Genomic DNA, 15,048 nt, shown 5'->3' with positions numbered 1-15,048 from the left:
GATCGTTCTATGGGCAGAATACAAGATCTCAGGTATGTAACTCCTACCAGTCTCTTGACTTGGACTGATAATTCTGTGAGATTCTCAATCTTTTGGTCTTCAAGCTAGGAATTTTCTGCCTGCCTATTCCTGGCACTCTTTTGCAAGCTCTTTGTAAAAGGACTGGCCTTTACTGACAGGTAAACTGGGGCCTTAGTTGAGGGAGGGACAAAGAGGCTACAAAACACAAGACTATACTGATTCTTCATACTCTAGTCTTCTTGTTCACTCTGCTATTCTCTCCAGATAAATTCTGGAACTGACCAAAGATTGGTCCGATATTTACGCTATTTTAGAAAGAAAAAAACGTTCAGAAGTGGAGACAAGGGCAGCCTGGGTGGCTCAGTGGTTTAGCGCCGCTTTCAGCCCAGGGCCTGATCCTGGAGACCCAGGATGGAGTCCCCCGTCAGGCTCCCTGCATGGAGCCTGCTTCTCCCTGTGCCTGTGTCTCTGCCTCTCTCTCTCTCTCTGTGTGTCTCTCATGAATAAATAAATAAAAGCTTAAAAAAAAAAAAAAAAAAGAAGTGGAGATAAAAGTAACTTGTCAATTGGGAAAGCTTCTATATAGCTTTTCCTAGTCAGGTATCAACGGGGGTTTCCTGAATCACTGATGCCACCTGGTGGGCAGCATGATTCATTATCAAAACCCACACATTTAATATGACTTGTATTTAATTATAACAAATAATTCACAAACTTGTGGCAATGTGGGTTGGAAAAGTTGACTACACTAATCTTCCAATATTTTTTGTTAAATAACCAATTTATCATTTCTGAGGAAAATATACTATCAAAGGAAACTTTGATATAAAAGTTTGATATAAAAGCCAAACTTTTCTCACTCCCTCTCCAAAATTTCACCTTTCCCTTTTATTACCCTCACCAAAAATACCCCATACCCAATGATTCCAGTCATACAATACATGTGCAAAAGGGGCTTCATAAGTAAAATCAATTTTATTAATAAAGATCTTTCCACATATCCAGAACAATCAAGGAATTCCAAGAGAATAAAACCTACATACAGTGAAATTAAAGAAGTATCCCAGGATGACAACAAACATACATATAAATATGCACACCCATAATCACCGCCGCCTCCGAAAACCTGAAAGGAAGGGAAACCAAGAATGAGGCAAAGGAGAATTGGAAAGGCTGAGGGGACAGAAAAAAAGAACACCTAGAGAGAAGGACTCAAGGGTGGGTCCCCTGGGCAGTACTCTCTCCATCCTCCCAGGGCCAGAGACCAGAAGTAGGAAGGAAACTGAAGTAGGATAACAGTTCATTCAGGTGGCACTTTCACAGTTCTACTTAAGGAAGCCTGCATACAAACTGTGGGATCTTAAAGACAGATTCCAGAAATGTTTTTTGTGAATGATGCTGATTTTCGACTTGACAAAGAAGAACAAAGCCCACCTCTACAGAGACCAACGCCCAGTCAGGAGGAGATACTGGAAGCACTGATGAGACCTAGGATGGCAAATCTGGAGAGCTGATATCCCAATTTGTACTGTCTACCCTGCACTTCACTATCCTAGTCCTAGCCATTCACTGACCTTTTTTCTTCCGACCTTTCTTCAGTATCTTCTTCCGCTTCTTGATAGGATTCTGATCCTGGAGACAGATGGAGAAGTGAAGGGATGGTGGTATACTTCCAAGTGCTAGCATCTCTTCCCGCATTCCACATGGTAATAAGCCCTGTGTACATCTGGCTGAAATCAAGGAGGCTATCTCCCTGTGCCTGTGTCTCTGGGCCACAACCTTACCTCATCAAGATGAGGGGTTCCTCCTGTCAAAGCACTGATGTCACTGAAGTGTGTGAGGGAATGGAGTTGTGAGCTCATGACATTTGCCCGTTTTCGCCGTCCTTTCTCGCGTTTACTAACACTTAAACGCACCATCATGCTCTCCTCATAGTTAATCCTGCCACAGAAACACAGATAGTTTACAACATGCTTAGTCCATATGCACAGAAAGCTGCAGCCAAGAATGAGGGCCCAGGTATTTACTCACCCCCTGTTCATACGGTTCTCAAGAAATTTCACAGCAAGTCAACAGAATATGTAAGAGCAAACTAAATGTCCAATATTGAGCTTCCTCAGTGCAATTCTTATATTAGAACCTCCCTCCTCCCTAGAAATGAACTCACAGCCCACCCACAAGAACACTTGAACTATTATATTGGAACTCTTCTACTTCACCTTCGTAAACAGCATTCCCTACATGGGCCCCTTCATTCAAATCTATCAACAGAGACTGATACTGGGGCAAATCTGATGAGTCTATATTCGTGGTACAGTTGCTTTTCTGCTTTTCTTCCCTGAACTTATCTAGCACTCTCAATGTCATTATAAAAAACTGACTTCATTGCCTTGTACAGAGGTGAGAGCTGTGATAGCGAAATACATTATTTTTAAAGCCCCACAGGGTGGAACTGCACAGACACCCCTTCAAATAGCATTTGCTCCACCTAAACTATTGTGAAAAAGAAAACATTCTTCCTCTAGTTCCTATTCTGTACTTCAGATCCCTAATTCTTAAAAACCATCAGCCCGTTTTCCACTCTACTTTCTCTAGAATATGAGTTCTCTTGATACCAGATTTAATTACATTCATCCAAAGCATAAGGACAGTTTCTATGGTATAGCAAACAATTTCCATTGCAAGGACTCAGACCTATGTTGATCCTCCTGACTCTGGCGAGTAACATGAGGATGCCGAGCATCACGGATTTCCTCTGGAGCATCTGAGTATTGCTCCTTCAGTTCTCGAATGACAGAGCTGCTCAATGCCCGTTTTTTAGCCCGTTCTAGGCGCTTTTTCTCCCGCTCAGCTTCTGTTTCATCTACGTGATAAAAAATCAGCAAGGGTTATCCCAGAACAGAGAAAAGGATAAGAGAGATGCAATTTGTGCTGAGGAGGCAGCAGCCACAATTCATACCATAATGTACTGGAACCAAGCGTGGCGGAACATATTTCTTAATTGTTCCTTTTGCAGATTTCTTCCCTGAAGCTTCAGATTGGCCTTCTTCTGTTTGATCTTCCTCCTCATCCTCAGAGCTCAACTACAGAAAGGAACATAATGTCCATAAACTTAGGAAGTGTCAGACAATAAGAAAAAACAAAGCCCGGAGTACCCTGGGGAGAAAGAAAAATCTCATACTCTACATTCTAAGGCACAAGATGGGAGTCCACAGAAGAATCCCAGGAGATCTGGGATCACCAAGATCCGGCTTAGGGTCTTCAGGAAAATCAGGATAATGCAACCCCTTACCTTGCTCATCATATTGCTGGGATGAGGCTTAAAACGGAGTGGGTCATTCTCACCTGAAATAAGAAACCCAAGAGAGTTTACAAGATTTAGAAATTTATGATGGTCCCGACATAACCTTATAGCTTCTGCCACTTACTGAGGCTGCCTGTCACTGCAGTCTTGACTAGTTTGTCAATTTGATACTTCAGTTTTTGGTCCAAGGGACGAAGCTTTTCCAAAACCTATAATGTGGTTAGATAGGATTACATTATCTCCCCAAAATTAAACATACATCAGAGTCCCTATATTAAGTTGCCAGATAAAGCACCTAAAAAGTAGAACAAATGAAGAAGAAAATATTTTTTTTTTCATTTGGCTTCCTTACTTGATCATGAAAACACTAACGTAAATGAGAGCTATTCTGTGACAGTCCTAGAGTTCAGGCTGTGGAAACCTAGAACACTAAGATGCCAAGTGCTTCATACCGTGCGAATCTCCACCAGTCTCAAAACTGCAGGATGTCCCTGAAGAGACCCTCCTGAGGCTTTGTCCAGGATGAGATGGGTTAAATCCATAAGGTACATGAGCAGTAGCTGGTCTTTTACTTCCAAGAGGCTGAGACCCTGAGGTGAACAAGAATAAGAGATGCAAATTCAGTTTTAGCCAGAGAATCAGGAGGAGAGCAGAAGATAAATAGGTTATATTTTCCAAGTTCAAGTTTTTCCCAATCAGTTTATATAAGGCATCTGGAAGAGTCTCAAACAGGTGACTATACCTAAAATGGCCACAGAGAAAACAATTATGCTAACATGAAAGAAGCAAATCTCTGAGAAGTACTAGAAGACACTAAGGGCAGGAAAAACTTATTGTTTGTTGTTACTTTATTAGTATCCCCCAAATAACTATGAGGGTTTCTCAACTTCAGAGCCAGACATTTGGGAATGGATAATTCTTTGTTGTGTAGGCTAATTGGGCCCTGCAGGATGTTGAGCAGCATCCTTGGCCTCTATCCTTTAAGGCCCCTCCAATTTTTGATAATCAAAATGCCTCCACATACTGCTGAATCTTAAATTAACTTAATCAAAACAATTACTGATTTTAGCTCCGTACAATAGAATTATGTGATACAGTTAAAAACAATGACCTACATAAGCTGACATGGACTTAATAATTCCATGTCAGCACACTTCCTACACTACGATTCCAATTAAGGCAGGGGAAGTATGATGCATACACTTATTTAAAAGACTTTACTTATTGAGAGAGAAGGTGTGTGCATGCGTGCAGGAGCAGAGGGAGAGGGAGAAGCATACACCCCACTGAGTGCAGAGCCAGACACAGGGCTCAATCCCAGTACCCTGAGTCATGACCTGAGCCAAAGTCAGATGCTTAACCAACTGAGCCACCCAAGCACCCCAGAGTTTATTCTTTCACATAATAGAAAGTAACACATGAGCCGACTTAAGATACAGCTGTTAAAAAAAAGTCTTTGTGATGACATAAAATGGAACTGAAAAAGTCCACAGCCCTGGGAAGACCTATTTCAGACAGGCTAAATATTCTGCTTAAGATTACAGAGTATTAGGAGTACAGCTGAAATTCAAACCCAGTTTGACTCCAACACCTAAGCCCTAAATATCTTTAAACCAACATGCAAAGCTCTTGATCAAGATAAGCACTAGTGTGATAACAGGAAGAGAAGCAAAGATTTTAAAGACAGATTGCGTTTAAGTTTTGTTTTTGTTTTTAAAGATTTTATTTATTTATTCATAGAGACAGAGAGAGAGAGGCAGAGGGAGAAGCAGGCATCATACAGAGAGCCCGATGTGGGACTCGATCCAGGGTCTCCAGGATCACGTCCCAGGCTGCAGGCGGCGCTAAACCGCTGCGCCACCGGGGCTGCCCTTGTTTTGTTTTTTAAAGATTTTACTTATTTATTCATAGAGACACAAGGGGTGTGTGTGGGGGGGAGAGAGAGGCAGAGGGAGAAGCAGGCCCCATGCAGGGAGTCTGATGTGGGACTGGATCCCGGGTCTCCAGGATCACACCTCAGGCTGCAGGGGGCGCTAAACTACTGCGCCACCGGGGCTGCTCGCGTTTAAGTTTTGAATCAAGCGTTTGGTAGTCAAATAATGGGTAAGTCACTTAACCTTATGGCCTCAGTCCCTTCATCTGTAACATATACAGTATTTCCTTCCTGCCCCAAAGAGTAATTATGAGGCTTAAATAAGATCATATGAAAGTACTCTCTAACCCATAAAACACCTATTAAGGTTCTGGTCCTGAAAGATAAATTACTAAATATCTGTTCAATGAATAAACAAATACACAGTGATTTAAAAAGGTATTTTTTGTTGTTGGTGGTTTTTTTTTTTTTTTTTTTGGTAATATGTCACATGCTCTTCTTGAGCCAACCAGGCACACCCCTATAAGTGATCTAATATACATGTTGGCAGCCCAGAACCAGTCAAGAATTTGAGAAGCAGGTTCTTCTGACAAAGCTTGGACACTATCAAAGTTCAAAGTGAATTATAAACATATGAGAAAAAAAACAAAAACACAAAGATAAAAAAATTAGAAAAAATAAACATAGGGAAGAACAAAACTGCATGAGAAGAAAAGGCAAAAAAGAGAATATATTAAAAATTCTAGGGATCCCTGGGTGGCGCAGCGGTTTGGCGCCTGCCTTTGGCCCAGGGCGCGATCCTGGAGACCCGGGATCGAATCCCACGTCGGGCTCCCGGTGCATGGAGCCTGCTTCTCCCTCTGCCTGTGTCTCTGCCTCTCTCTCTCTCTCTGTGGCTATCATAAGTAAATAAAAAAATTAAAAAAAAAAAAAAATTCTATTAGCTATAGGAGTGCCTGGCGGGCTCAGTCAGTGGAGCATGCAACTCTTGATCTCAGGGTTGTGAGTTCAAGCCTCACGTTGGATATAGAGATTACTTAAGAATAAAATCTTTAAAAGAAAAAAATTTTTTTACAGATTTATTTATTATTCATGAGAGACACACACAGAGAGAGGCAGAGGGAGAAGCAGGCTCCCTACAGGGAGCCCGATGCAGGACTTGATCCCAGTATGCTGAGATCATGACCTGAGCCAAAGGCAAACGCTCAATCACTGAGCCACCCAGGTGCCCTGAAAAAAAAATTCTATTAGCTATCCTTCTAAAGCACAAATCTATCATAAATCCCATATTTAAAAATCCTTCAGGGGCACCTGGATGGCTCAGCTGGTGAAGTGTCTGACTCTTGATCTCAGGTCAGGTCGATCTCACAGTCATGAGTCTAAGCCCAGCTTTCCCTAAGCCTCCTTAAGGGAAAAAACAAAAAACAAAACAAAACAAACTTGACCTTCAATGATTCTTACTCAGCTACTATAATGATTTTCATACTTTTGTTGACCTATGGAGTATTTCGCTTAAATAATAACTTAGGACAAAGCTTAATATATAAAACAGGTAACACCAGTTTTCTAGTTCAAGGACCTTTTTTCATTTGGTTTCAGGAGGACCCAGAGCCCTCCTTCTACACTGCTCCATATCCAATGATCTCTAAGAAGGTTCTACAAGACCTTAATTTGGAAACCACCATATCTTGGGATGCCTGGGTGGGTCAATCGTTGACCATCTGCCTTTGGCTCAGGGCATGATTCCAGGTCAAGGGATCAAGTCCCACATCCGGCTCCCTGTGGGGAGCCTCATTCTCCCTTTGCCTATGTCTCTGCCTCCCTCTCTGTGTCTCTCGTGAATAAATAAAATCTTAAAAAAAAAAAATCACCACAATTCAATTTTTTTAGGTCTCTTTTTTTTTTTTAAGATTTTATTTATTTACTCATAGACCCAGAGAGAGAGGCAGAGACACAGGCAGAGGGAGAAGCAGGCTCCATGCAGGGAGCCCGATGTGGGACTTGATCCCAGGTCTCCAGGATCACACCCCAGGCTGCAGGCGGCGCCAAACTGCTGTGCCACCTGGGCTGCCCCCATATTTCAATTTTATTTTTTATTTTTATTTTTTTAATTTTTATTTATTTATGATGGTCACAGAGAGAGAGAGAGAGAGAGAGAGAGAGAGAGGCAGAGACATAGGCAGAGGGAGAAGCAGGCTCCATGCACCGGGAGCCCGACGTGGGATTCGATCTCCGGTCTCCAGGATCGCGCCGTGGGCCAAAGGCAGGTGCTAAACCGCTGCGCCACCCAGGGATCCCCATATTTCAATTTTAATACACACATCGTTTTCATTTTAACATCTCTAAAGTCAAGATGTATCTTTTTATCAATGGTACCTTAATGTTATGCCACGGATTAACAGGCATTTTTTTAGTACACAAAATAAGTGGTATGTCCCCAATTAACCCAATCTTAGATTAGAAGAAATACTATAGTTGGCCTATGAAGCTCTTCACAGTGACTACTTTTCTAGTCTTATTTCCTATCCCGTCCCCAACACATTGTACATCCAATCACACTAAATGACCTCCTTTCCTGGTATATCACCATGCTTTCAGGTCTCTGCCTTTGTACACGCTGTTTCTTTCTGTCCCCCTAGACTCTGAGAAGCCTTTCCTGACTTCCTCTGTTCTTCTGGCAATTATTTAATCCCTCTCCTTGGCATGCACAGCACTCAGGAGAACTCTATGAAGTGATTGCTATTGCTTATACCTATTGCTTTGATTGGTCTTTTCCACTAGACTTCAGTACAGAAAATGGGTCTTATTCATCTTTGAAGCTCCAGCACTTAGAACCTACAAGACACTCAATAAACCTATGATGAAGGAACTGTTGAGAACAAGTCAAGGGATGCCGACTCTTCAAGTATGTCTTACCTTCTCTGTAGGATAGGCTCTAGCTTGAACTTTTTTTATCAGAGCTTGTATTTGTGCAGTTACAGCCATCACCTGAAATTATCCAAATAAAACAACTGATGAGAATACGCTCAGTCATCTTTTTGACTTATGAAGGGCAAAAGCTAAACAATAAACAATAACACCTAAAAATTACCAGAGACATTGTCTAAAATGCAGGACTACCTTCTTTTCAGTTCTGGGAAAGGACAGGATAGATGATTTTTGATACTGTAGCAAAAATGTATAAAAAAGTTCCACCTCTTCTTAAGGATACAGAAACTATCTTACCAGACTATGGGGAGGGGATGGGAACTAGGACAGTGATGGTGGTGGGGTGAACTACCTTATGTACCTTTATCTGTACTGTTTGAGTTTTTTTTTTTTTTTTTTTTTTAGATTTTATTTATTTATTCATGAGAGACACAGAGAGAGAGGGAGAGACATTGGTAGAGGGCGAAGCAAGCTCCCCGTAGGGGGCCGGATGCAGGACCCAATCCCGGAACTCCGGGATAACACCCCCCCAGCCAAAGGCAAACGCTCAACCACTGAACCACCCAGACGTCCCTGTACAGGTTGAGCTTTCAACCAGTACACTTGGGTACCCAAGGGGCAAATCATACCAGTTTTCCCAGCATAGGTTTCCTTAGCTATAAGAATAGAGGAAATTCATCCAGATGACTTCTTTTTGGAGTTTTCTGTATTGCTTTGGATGCAGGAATCAATTACTTTGAATTCTAGCCTGAGAAGGTTTTCATTGTCACTTGGCTCTCATGGTATTTGGTACTATTCAATACATGCCCTCATACGACCAAAGTTTAGGGGTGAAGCACACAAAATCAAAGCCAATCCGTCACTAAACCGTCCCAAAGGGGTGACATGACTCACCTGCTCCTGAAGGTTTTTCAAAAGTGTGACGGCACTTGGCAGGTCTGACTCCAGCATCTCCTATGAGAGAAAGATGGAGAATTGAGAAAGGCCCTTTTGTCAGAATTATGAGAGGAATAGGCTGTGGGGTGGAAAACCCTCCTCTTTCCCTCAGACACCTCACACTTCCGACATTCCCACTCCACTCCACATGCAGCCTCGCTTCACAGCCGGCCAGTCGTCCGGGTTTCTAGGAAGAGCGGTAGCTTCAGCTCCGTCACCCTACTGCTGCTCTCCCCCTGCTGTGCCCAGGTGGTTACTTCCTTTCATCAGCCCCCTTCCCTTGCGCCAACAATTTGCCCAGAGCCGCTGAAGGTATAGGAAGAGGCCACAATAGCAACGCAAAGAAGCACTCACGGAACTCTCGGGGGCCGCCATCTCCACAAAGCCCGCCTCTTCCGGGGCGGTACTTTCGGAGAGCTAACTTCGTTATAGACTTGATAGACAATCGCCGCTTGCAAATCTGAGCCAATAGGAATAGTGACCCCTCACCTCCGTTCCGAACAGGAAGTGCAGGAGGAAGAGCCACATCCAGCCAATAGAATGGGAGAACTAACTAAATTCGTCAGCTCGAGGGGGAAATCTAATGACGTGAAAAAGGCTCGTGGAAATGGGGCGCGTGATTCGTAGATGGTGCGGAATGTTTGGAGTGAAGCCAATAGAAACGAGGCAAGTGACTGACCGACAGTTAGAGAGGGCCAATAGCAAAAAGAAGTTTGCTGAGCAAACGGAGAGAGTATTGGCTTCCAGACGCCGCAGGACCTAATCGTTTTCACCACGCTGTCCTCGCGTGGCCAGAAGTGACCGCTAGGCGGCAGGCCTCGGCGTCTCAGAGGGAGCTGGGTTGCGGGTTGCAGATCCGCCAGTGCTGGCTGCCGCTCAAGGCAGGCCTCGCGCTTGTTCTCAGACTGCGCGAGATTCCTCAGACCGCGAGGCCCTCGGGTCGGCCTTGTGACCGTTGTCTCGTGTGACCCTGGAGAAGTCCCTCTGTCTCTGAGCTTTTCTTTTCTTCTGTAAATAAGAGAGTTTGGCCAGAGAGGCCCAGAGCCAGGCTTTAGAGACCGACAGCTAGGACACTCGCCCTCTCACCTCCTCGTCGTGTGCAGAGGGGGCGCTGTGGAAAGGCCCCCTCCCCGCCCCCCTCCCCCCCCCCCCCGCGCCTCTCCAACACGCCTCACCCCTACCCGTTTAGGGGATGGGGACGTACGTGAAAGCTCGGCTTACAAATGAGGAAGCCAGTTAGGATTTACGTGACTTGCCCCGTCACACACAGGTTCGCAGCAGTATTTGGTCCAAATCCAGCTTGTGTTTCATTATGCCCTGCCTCATCTTTTCTCAGTATTTCAAAATATGACAACTCATTCCTGCTTCTCACAGGCTGATAAAGTGAAATGGGTCGGTATTCACAGCTTCCATCCTCTGCCATAAGAAATAAGCACTGCAAAGGTTAATAATGGTCTTGACAATTGGTCTTTCCAGGGCGAGGTGACCTGAACTACAAATCAGAATCAGATCTCCTGACTTGGAACCGTATCTCAGGCAGAGTGGGAAGATACTGGTTTCTAAATCTTTGGCTGGACTCTAAGGGTTGTATCCAGTCCCCGTGCCTCTTAACATCGGTTTGCTGCCTCAGGCCCACCATGGAAGCTCAAGGGTGCCTCAACAGCCTATTCATTATTATTATTTTTTAAAGCTGTATTTATTCATGAGAGACACAGAGAGAGAGAGAGAGAAAGAGAGGCAGAGATATCGGCGTAGCGAGAAGCTGGCTCCTCACAAGGAGCCCAATGTAGGACTCGATCCCGGATCCCAGGATCTCGATCTGAGCCGAAGGCAGGCACCCAACCCGAGCCACCCAGGCGTTCCCAGCCTATTCATTCTATCAACCAATAATCTTTGTACTGTTTGTCAGGATTTGTATTATGAAAGTTGACATTTCAACATAAATTCTCATACTTGTTAGGTCACAAATAAGCTTTTCCTTTCCTTGAACTTGAAACTAATCTGTTCATATGCATTGTGATGTCAGTGAGGAAACAAATATACTGTTTTGTTTTGATTATTAATTACTTGCCAATCATTCTTTCGTAAGAAAATCTTGGAGTTAACAGTGAAGTACGTCTTTTTTTTTTTTTTTTTTCTTCATGACAGAATGAGAAGCAGAGACACAGGCAGAGGCAGAAGCGGGCTCCCCATAGGACTCAATCCCAGGTCTCCAGGATCACACTCTGAGCGGAAGGCAGCCCTAAACCACTGAGCCACCCTGGCTGCCCTGAAGTAAGTCTTTGTAAAAATTTTCCAAGACTCAACCAACACGTATTGGTAAAGAACACATCATTAAATTTATTGTTTTCTATTTCTTTCAGCAATTTCATAAACTGTCAGTCATTAATATTTGCATGCACTGTAATTCCTGTCCATTCCTCTAGATAAAAGGACATGTATTTTTTTTTGCTCTGACTTCTTTCGGAATTTTTCTCTTTGGTTTTTGCAGTTCGAATATGATATGTCTAGGTATAGGGGTTTTTTGTTTTTCTTTCTTTTTTGTTTGTTTGTTTTTCTATCTTTGAGGTTTTTTGTTTATTTGGTATGTATCCTGCTTGGTGTTTTCTTTCTTTTTTTTTTTTTAAAGATTTTATTTATTCATAGAGACACAGAGAGAGAATGAGAGGCAGAGACACAGGCAGAGGGAGAAGCAGGCTCCCTGCAGAGAGCCTGAGGTGGGACTTGATCCAGGGTCTCCAGGATCACGCCCTGGGCTGCAGGGGGCGCTAAACCGCTGCGCCCGCGGGGCTGCCCTGCTTGGTGTTTTCTAATCTAAGTGTCAGGTTTGGTTTGGTTTCTGTCATTAATTCTGGAAAATTTTCAGCCATTATTATGTCAAGTACTTATTCTCCTTTATCTGTTTTTTCTACTTTTGGCATTCCCATTATGTGTGTGTTACAACTTCTGAAATTGTGCCACAGTTATTGGATATTCTGTTCCTTTTTTTTTCATTTCTTTTTTCTCTTTGTATTTTAGTTTAAGAAGCTACTATTGACATTTCTACAAGCTTACTGATTCTTTCATCGACCTTTGTATAGTCTACTGATAAAACCATCCAAGGTATTGTTACTTTTTGTTAGCATTTTTTACTTCTAACATTTCTTTTTTATTCTTTTCTAGAGTCTCCATCTCTACATTACCCATCTATTCTAGCATGTTGTACACTTTTTTTTTATTAGAGCCATTAGCATATTAATCATAGTTATTTCAAACTCCCTGTCCAGGGGCACCTGAGTGGTTCAGTCAGTTGGGTGTCTCTCAGGTCATGATCCCAGATGCCTGGGATGGAGCTCTGCATTGGGCTTTCTGCTCAGCCAGCAGTCTGCTTCTTCCTCTCCCTTTGCCCCTCTGTCCACTTGTGCATATGCTCTCTCTCTCTTAAAAATTTTTAAATAAAAAATTAAATTAATAAATAAAAAATAAAATCCCAGTCCAATAATACATTAATCATGTTTTAAATTTTCTATATATTATGATGCTTTGACATCATAGGGGCCTTGTTAATCCTGGAAAGCCCTTCCCTGAGCTAGCTAAATTCTAAAGGTAAACCTACCTTTCTTTTTTTTTTTAATTTTTAAAAAGATTTTATTTATTTATTCATGAGAAACACAGAGAAAGAGACAAAGGCAGAGAGAGGAGCAGGCTTCACGTGCAGGGAGCCCAACGCGGTACTCAACCCCGGTCTCCAGGATCACGCCCTGGACTGAAGGTGGCGCTAAACCGCTGAGCCACCGGGGCTGCCCTAAACTCACCTTCCTCCCTTCCCTTCCCCTTCCCCTTCCCTTCCCCTTCCCTTCCCCTTCCTTCCTTCCTTCCTTCCTTCCTTCCTTCCTTCCTTCCTTCCTTTCTTTCTTTCTTTCTTTCTTTTCTTTCTTTCTTTCTTTCTTTTTTTAGATTTATTTATTTATGAGAGAGAGAGAGAGATGCAGAGACACAGGCAGAGGGAAAAGCAGGTTCCATGCAGTGAGCCCGACCCGGGACTCCACGCGGGACTCCACGCGGGACTCCAGGATTGCCCCCTGGGCCAAAGGCAGGTGCTAAACCGCTGAGCCACCCGGGGATCCGCTAAACCCACCTTTCTTATGCAAACCACTCAATCCAAAGTCCATGTCTCCATCCATCTCCTTTATCTCTTAATATCAAGCCAATATTTCTCCTGCTCTAAGTGACCCCAGGGACAGGTACATAGACAACTAGAGACCACCACTATAACCAAAAGCTCACTACAAATCATTCAAATTAACCAATCCTAAGATGTTTGCCCTGTCCTGTCTTGCATTTACCACAGAAGATACAATAAAGGATTGTGTTCATGCTTTCTTTTGTCCTTTTGCCTCCTGACTGGCTCTGGTGCTCCCCTGTGTGGCCCTGTGTCTCATAGCATGTCCCCTCTTCTCAGGGATTGTGAGTAATGAACTCTTCTTTCAAGGCCATTTACTCTGTCCTCTTACCATACCTGATTAAAACAAAATCCTGGGAACATGTATGTTCCCTGCCATGTATGAATCTGGTTCTCATGTTGCTTTGTCTCCTCAGATTTGGGGGGTCATTTTTTGTTAGCTTTTTAGCATGACTTGTAATTTTTTCTTAAAAACAGGTAACGATGTACTGGATAATAGGAACTGAGGTGGATAGGTCTTTCATATGAGATTTTATGCTTATCTGGCTAGGAGTTAGGCTGTGTTTACTGTTTGCTATAGCTGTAGGTGTCAGAGATTTCAATTTCCTCTAATGTCCTTTTTGTCTCCTCCATTGTCTTGGGTTTCCCTTGAAACTCCTTCTTAAACAGAATCCAAGCCTTTCAATTCTTTCAGCTATAACCCACTGTTATTACATAGGAGTCCTATTGATATGGTGATAAGGTGAAAGGGAAAGCATCCTATCATCCTATGATTGGATCTCAGTATTCTAGTGGGCCTATGTCCCTGGGCTGTGACCTTCATGAGTGCCTCTCAGGTTTTTTCCCCCTTACGTGAGACAGGAAGACTGGAGGAGTCTTGGAGTTGGGTAATCCCCCTGCCCCAAAGTCATGTATGGCTTTGGTGAAGGCTTTTTCCTTGCTGGATAGGCTTTTGTTATGGAGAAACCTCTGAGCTTATTTAAAAATCATTACATTACCTTCCCTTGGCCAAACATGAGGGAATTTTTCTCTAGCCTTCACCATGAGAACCTTGTGGGGCTCCTGGATGTAAACTCCACAGAAGTCAGGAGCTCACCTTAGACTGGACTCTTAGGAGTTATTAACTCTCCAACTACCCACACTCAGCCTCTGGCAAGTCTTCAGTTATCATTGGAGTGTTCCTATCAGTTATTGGCTCCAGCAGCTCCTGACTTTTGTCTGTATTCACCTACCTCTCCAGTTTTTAGGGTGGCAGTTTGTTATGTGACCTCAATTCTCTGATGGAACTAAAAGTTTGTAGTTATTCGGGTCAGCCTTTTTCTTGTTGTTAGGATGGGAGAGATGACTTACAAGCTATTTACATGTTGTAAATAAAGTACCCTTGGGACGCCTGGGTGGCTCAGTGGTTGAGCACCTGTCTTTGACTCAGGGTGTGATCCCGCAGTCCTGGGATCGAGTCCCACATCAGGCTCCCTGCATAGAGCCTGCTTCTTCCTCTGCCTGTGTCTCTGCCTCTCTCTCTGTATCTCTCATGAATAAGTAAAATAAAATCTTTAAAAAAAAGTCCCCTCACCAGATTCTTCATCAGCAATATGCCTTCATTTTAAACTTAAAAATGTTGTCCATGCTTATCTTTCAACTAGAAAAGTGATTTGTATTTTAACTAAATAAGTACTAAAATTTAGTTACCACCTATGATCTACATAGACATCACTGTAACTTGTGCCGTCTGCATAAAATACTCAAACACGTTATAAAGTTACATCAATTTGATTGAACAAATCAGTCTTTTGACACCAATTAGGTTGGCGGTGTGTTTAGGGA

The 15,048-nt window shown here is 43.1% G+C and overlaps 1 protein-coding gene and 1 long non-coding RNA gene across 4 annotated transcripts; one reads left to right on the top strand and one right to left on the bottom strand.

The window, feature by feature from the left end:
- Window positions 1-977: 977 nt before the first annotated feature.
- NGDN (neuroguidin) lies at window positions 978-9,964 on the bottom strand. Of its 3 annotated transcripts, none has more exons than XM_072840259.1 (11): window positions 9,552-9,964; window positions 9,021-9,080; window positions 8,115-8,186; window positions 3,778-3,915; window positions 3,450-3,534; window positions 3,314-3,366; window positions 2,981-3,104; window positions 2,716-2,884; window positions 1,806-1,962; window positions 1,596-1,653; window positions 978-1,147 (listed from the first exon to the last, which is right to left on the bottom strand). In XM_072840259.1, exons 1-11 carry the CDS (start codon window positions 9,588-9,590, stop codon window positions 1,128-1,130), a joined length of 975 nt encoding a protein of 324 aa, XP_072696360.1. In that variant the 5' UTR covers window positions 9,591-9,964; the 3' UTR covers window positions 978-1,127. The 3 variants fall into 3 exon arrangements, with proteins under 3 accessions (XP_072696360.1, XP_072696361.1, XP_072696362.1); XM_072840260.1 differs by having other exon boundaries at window positions 9,417-9,572; XM_072840261.1 differs by lacking the exon at window positions 9,552-9,964 and adding an exon at window positions 9,179-9,450.
- LOC140640678 (uncharacterized) lies at window positions 9,513-13,422 on the top strand. Its single transcript, XR_012037322.1, has 4 exons — window positions 9,513-9,728; window positions 11,211-11,336; window positions 12,081-12,164; window positions 12,999-13,422. It is a non-coding gene; the product is annotated as an uncharacterized lncRNA (long non-coding RNA).
- Window positions 13,423-15,048: the final 1,626 nt, after the last annotated feature.

This window comes from Canis lupus, chromosome 9, assembly GCF_048164855.1.
Source record: "Canis lupus baileyi chromosome 9, mCanLup2.hap1, whole genome shotgun sequence".
Lineage (NCBI taxonomy): Eukaryota > Metazoa > Chordata > Mammalia > Carnivora > Canidae > Canis > Canis lupus.
Note: the sequence above shows the minus strand (reverse complement) of the source record. Positions and strands in the feature narration are given on the sequence as shown.

Excerpts from the sequence above, each read along its gene's own strand:
- NGDN (XM_072840259.1), bottom strand. The coding sequence starts at position 9,590 with ATGTGGCTCTTCCTCCTGCACTTCCTGTTCGGAACGGAG. Across the intron at positions 3,367-3,449 it reads TGCAGTGACAGGCAGCCTCA|GTGAGAATGACCCACTCCGT; the intron begins GTAAGTGGCAGA and ends TTCTTATTTCAG. Across the intron at positions 1,148-1,595 it reads GAAAGGTCGGAAGAAAAAAG|GTTTTCGGAGGCGGCGGTGA; the intron begins GTCAGTGAATGG and ends CCTTCCTTTCAG.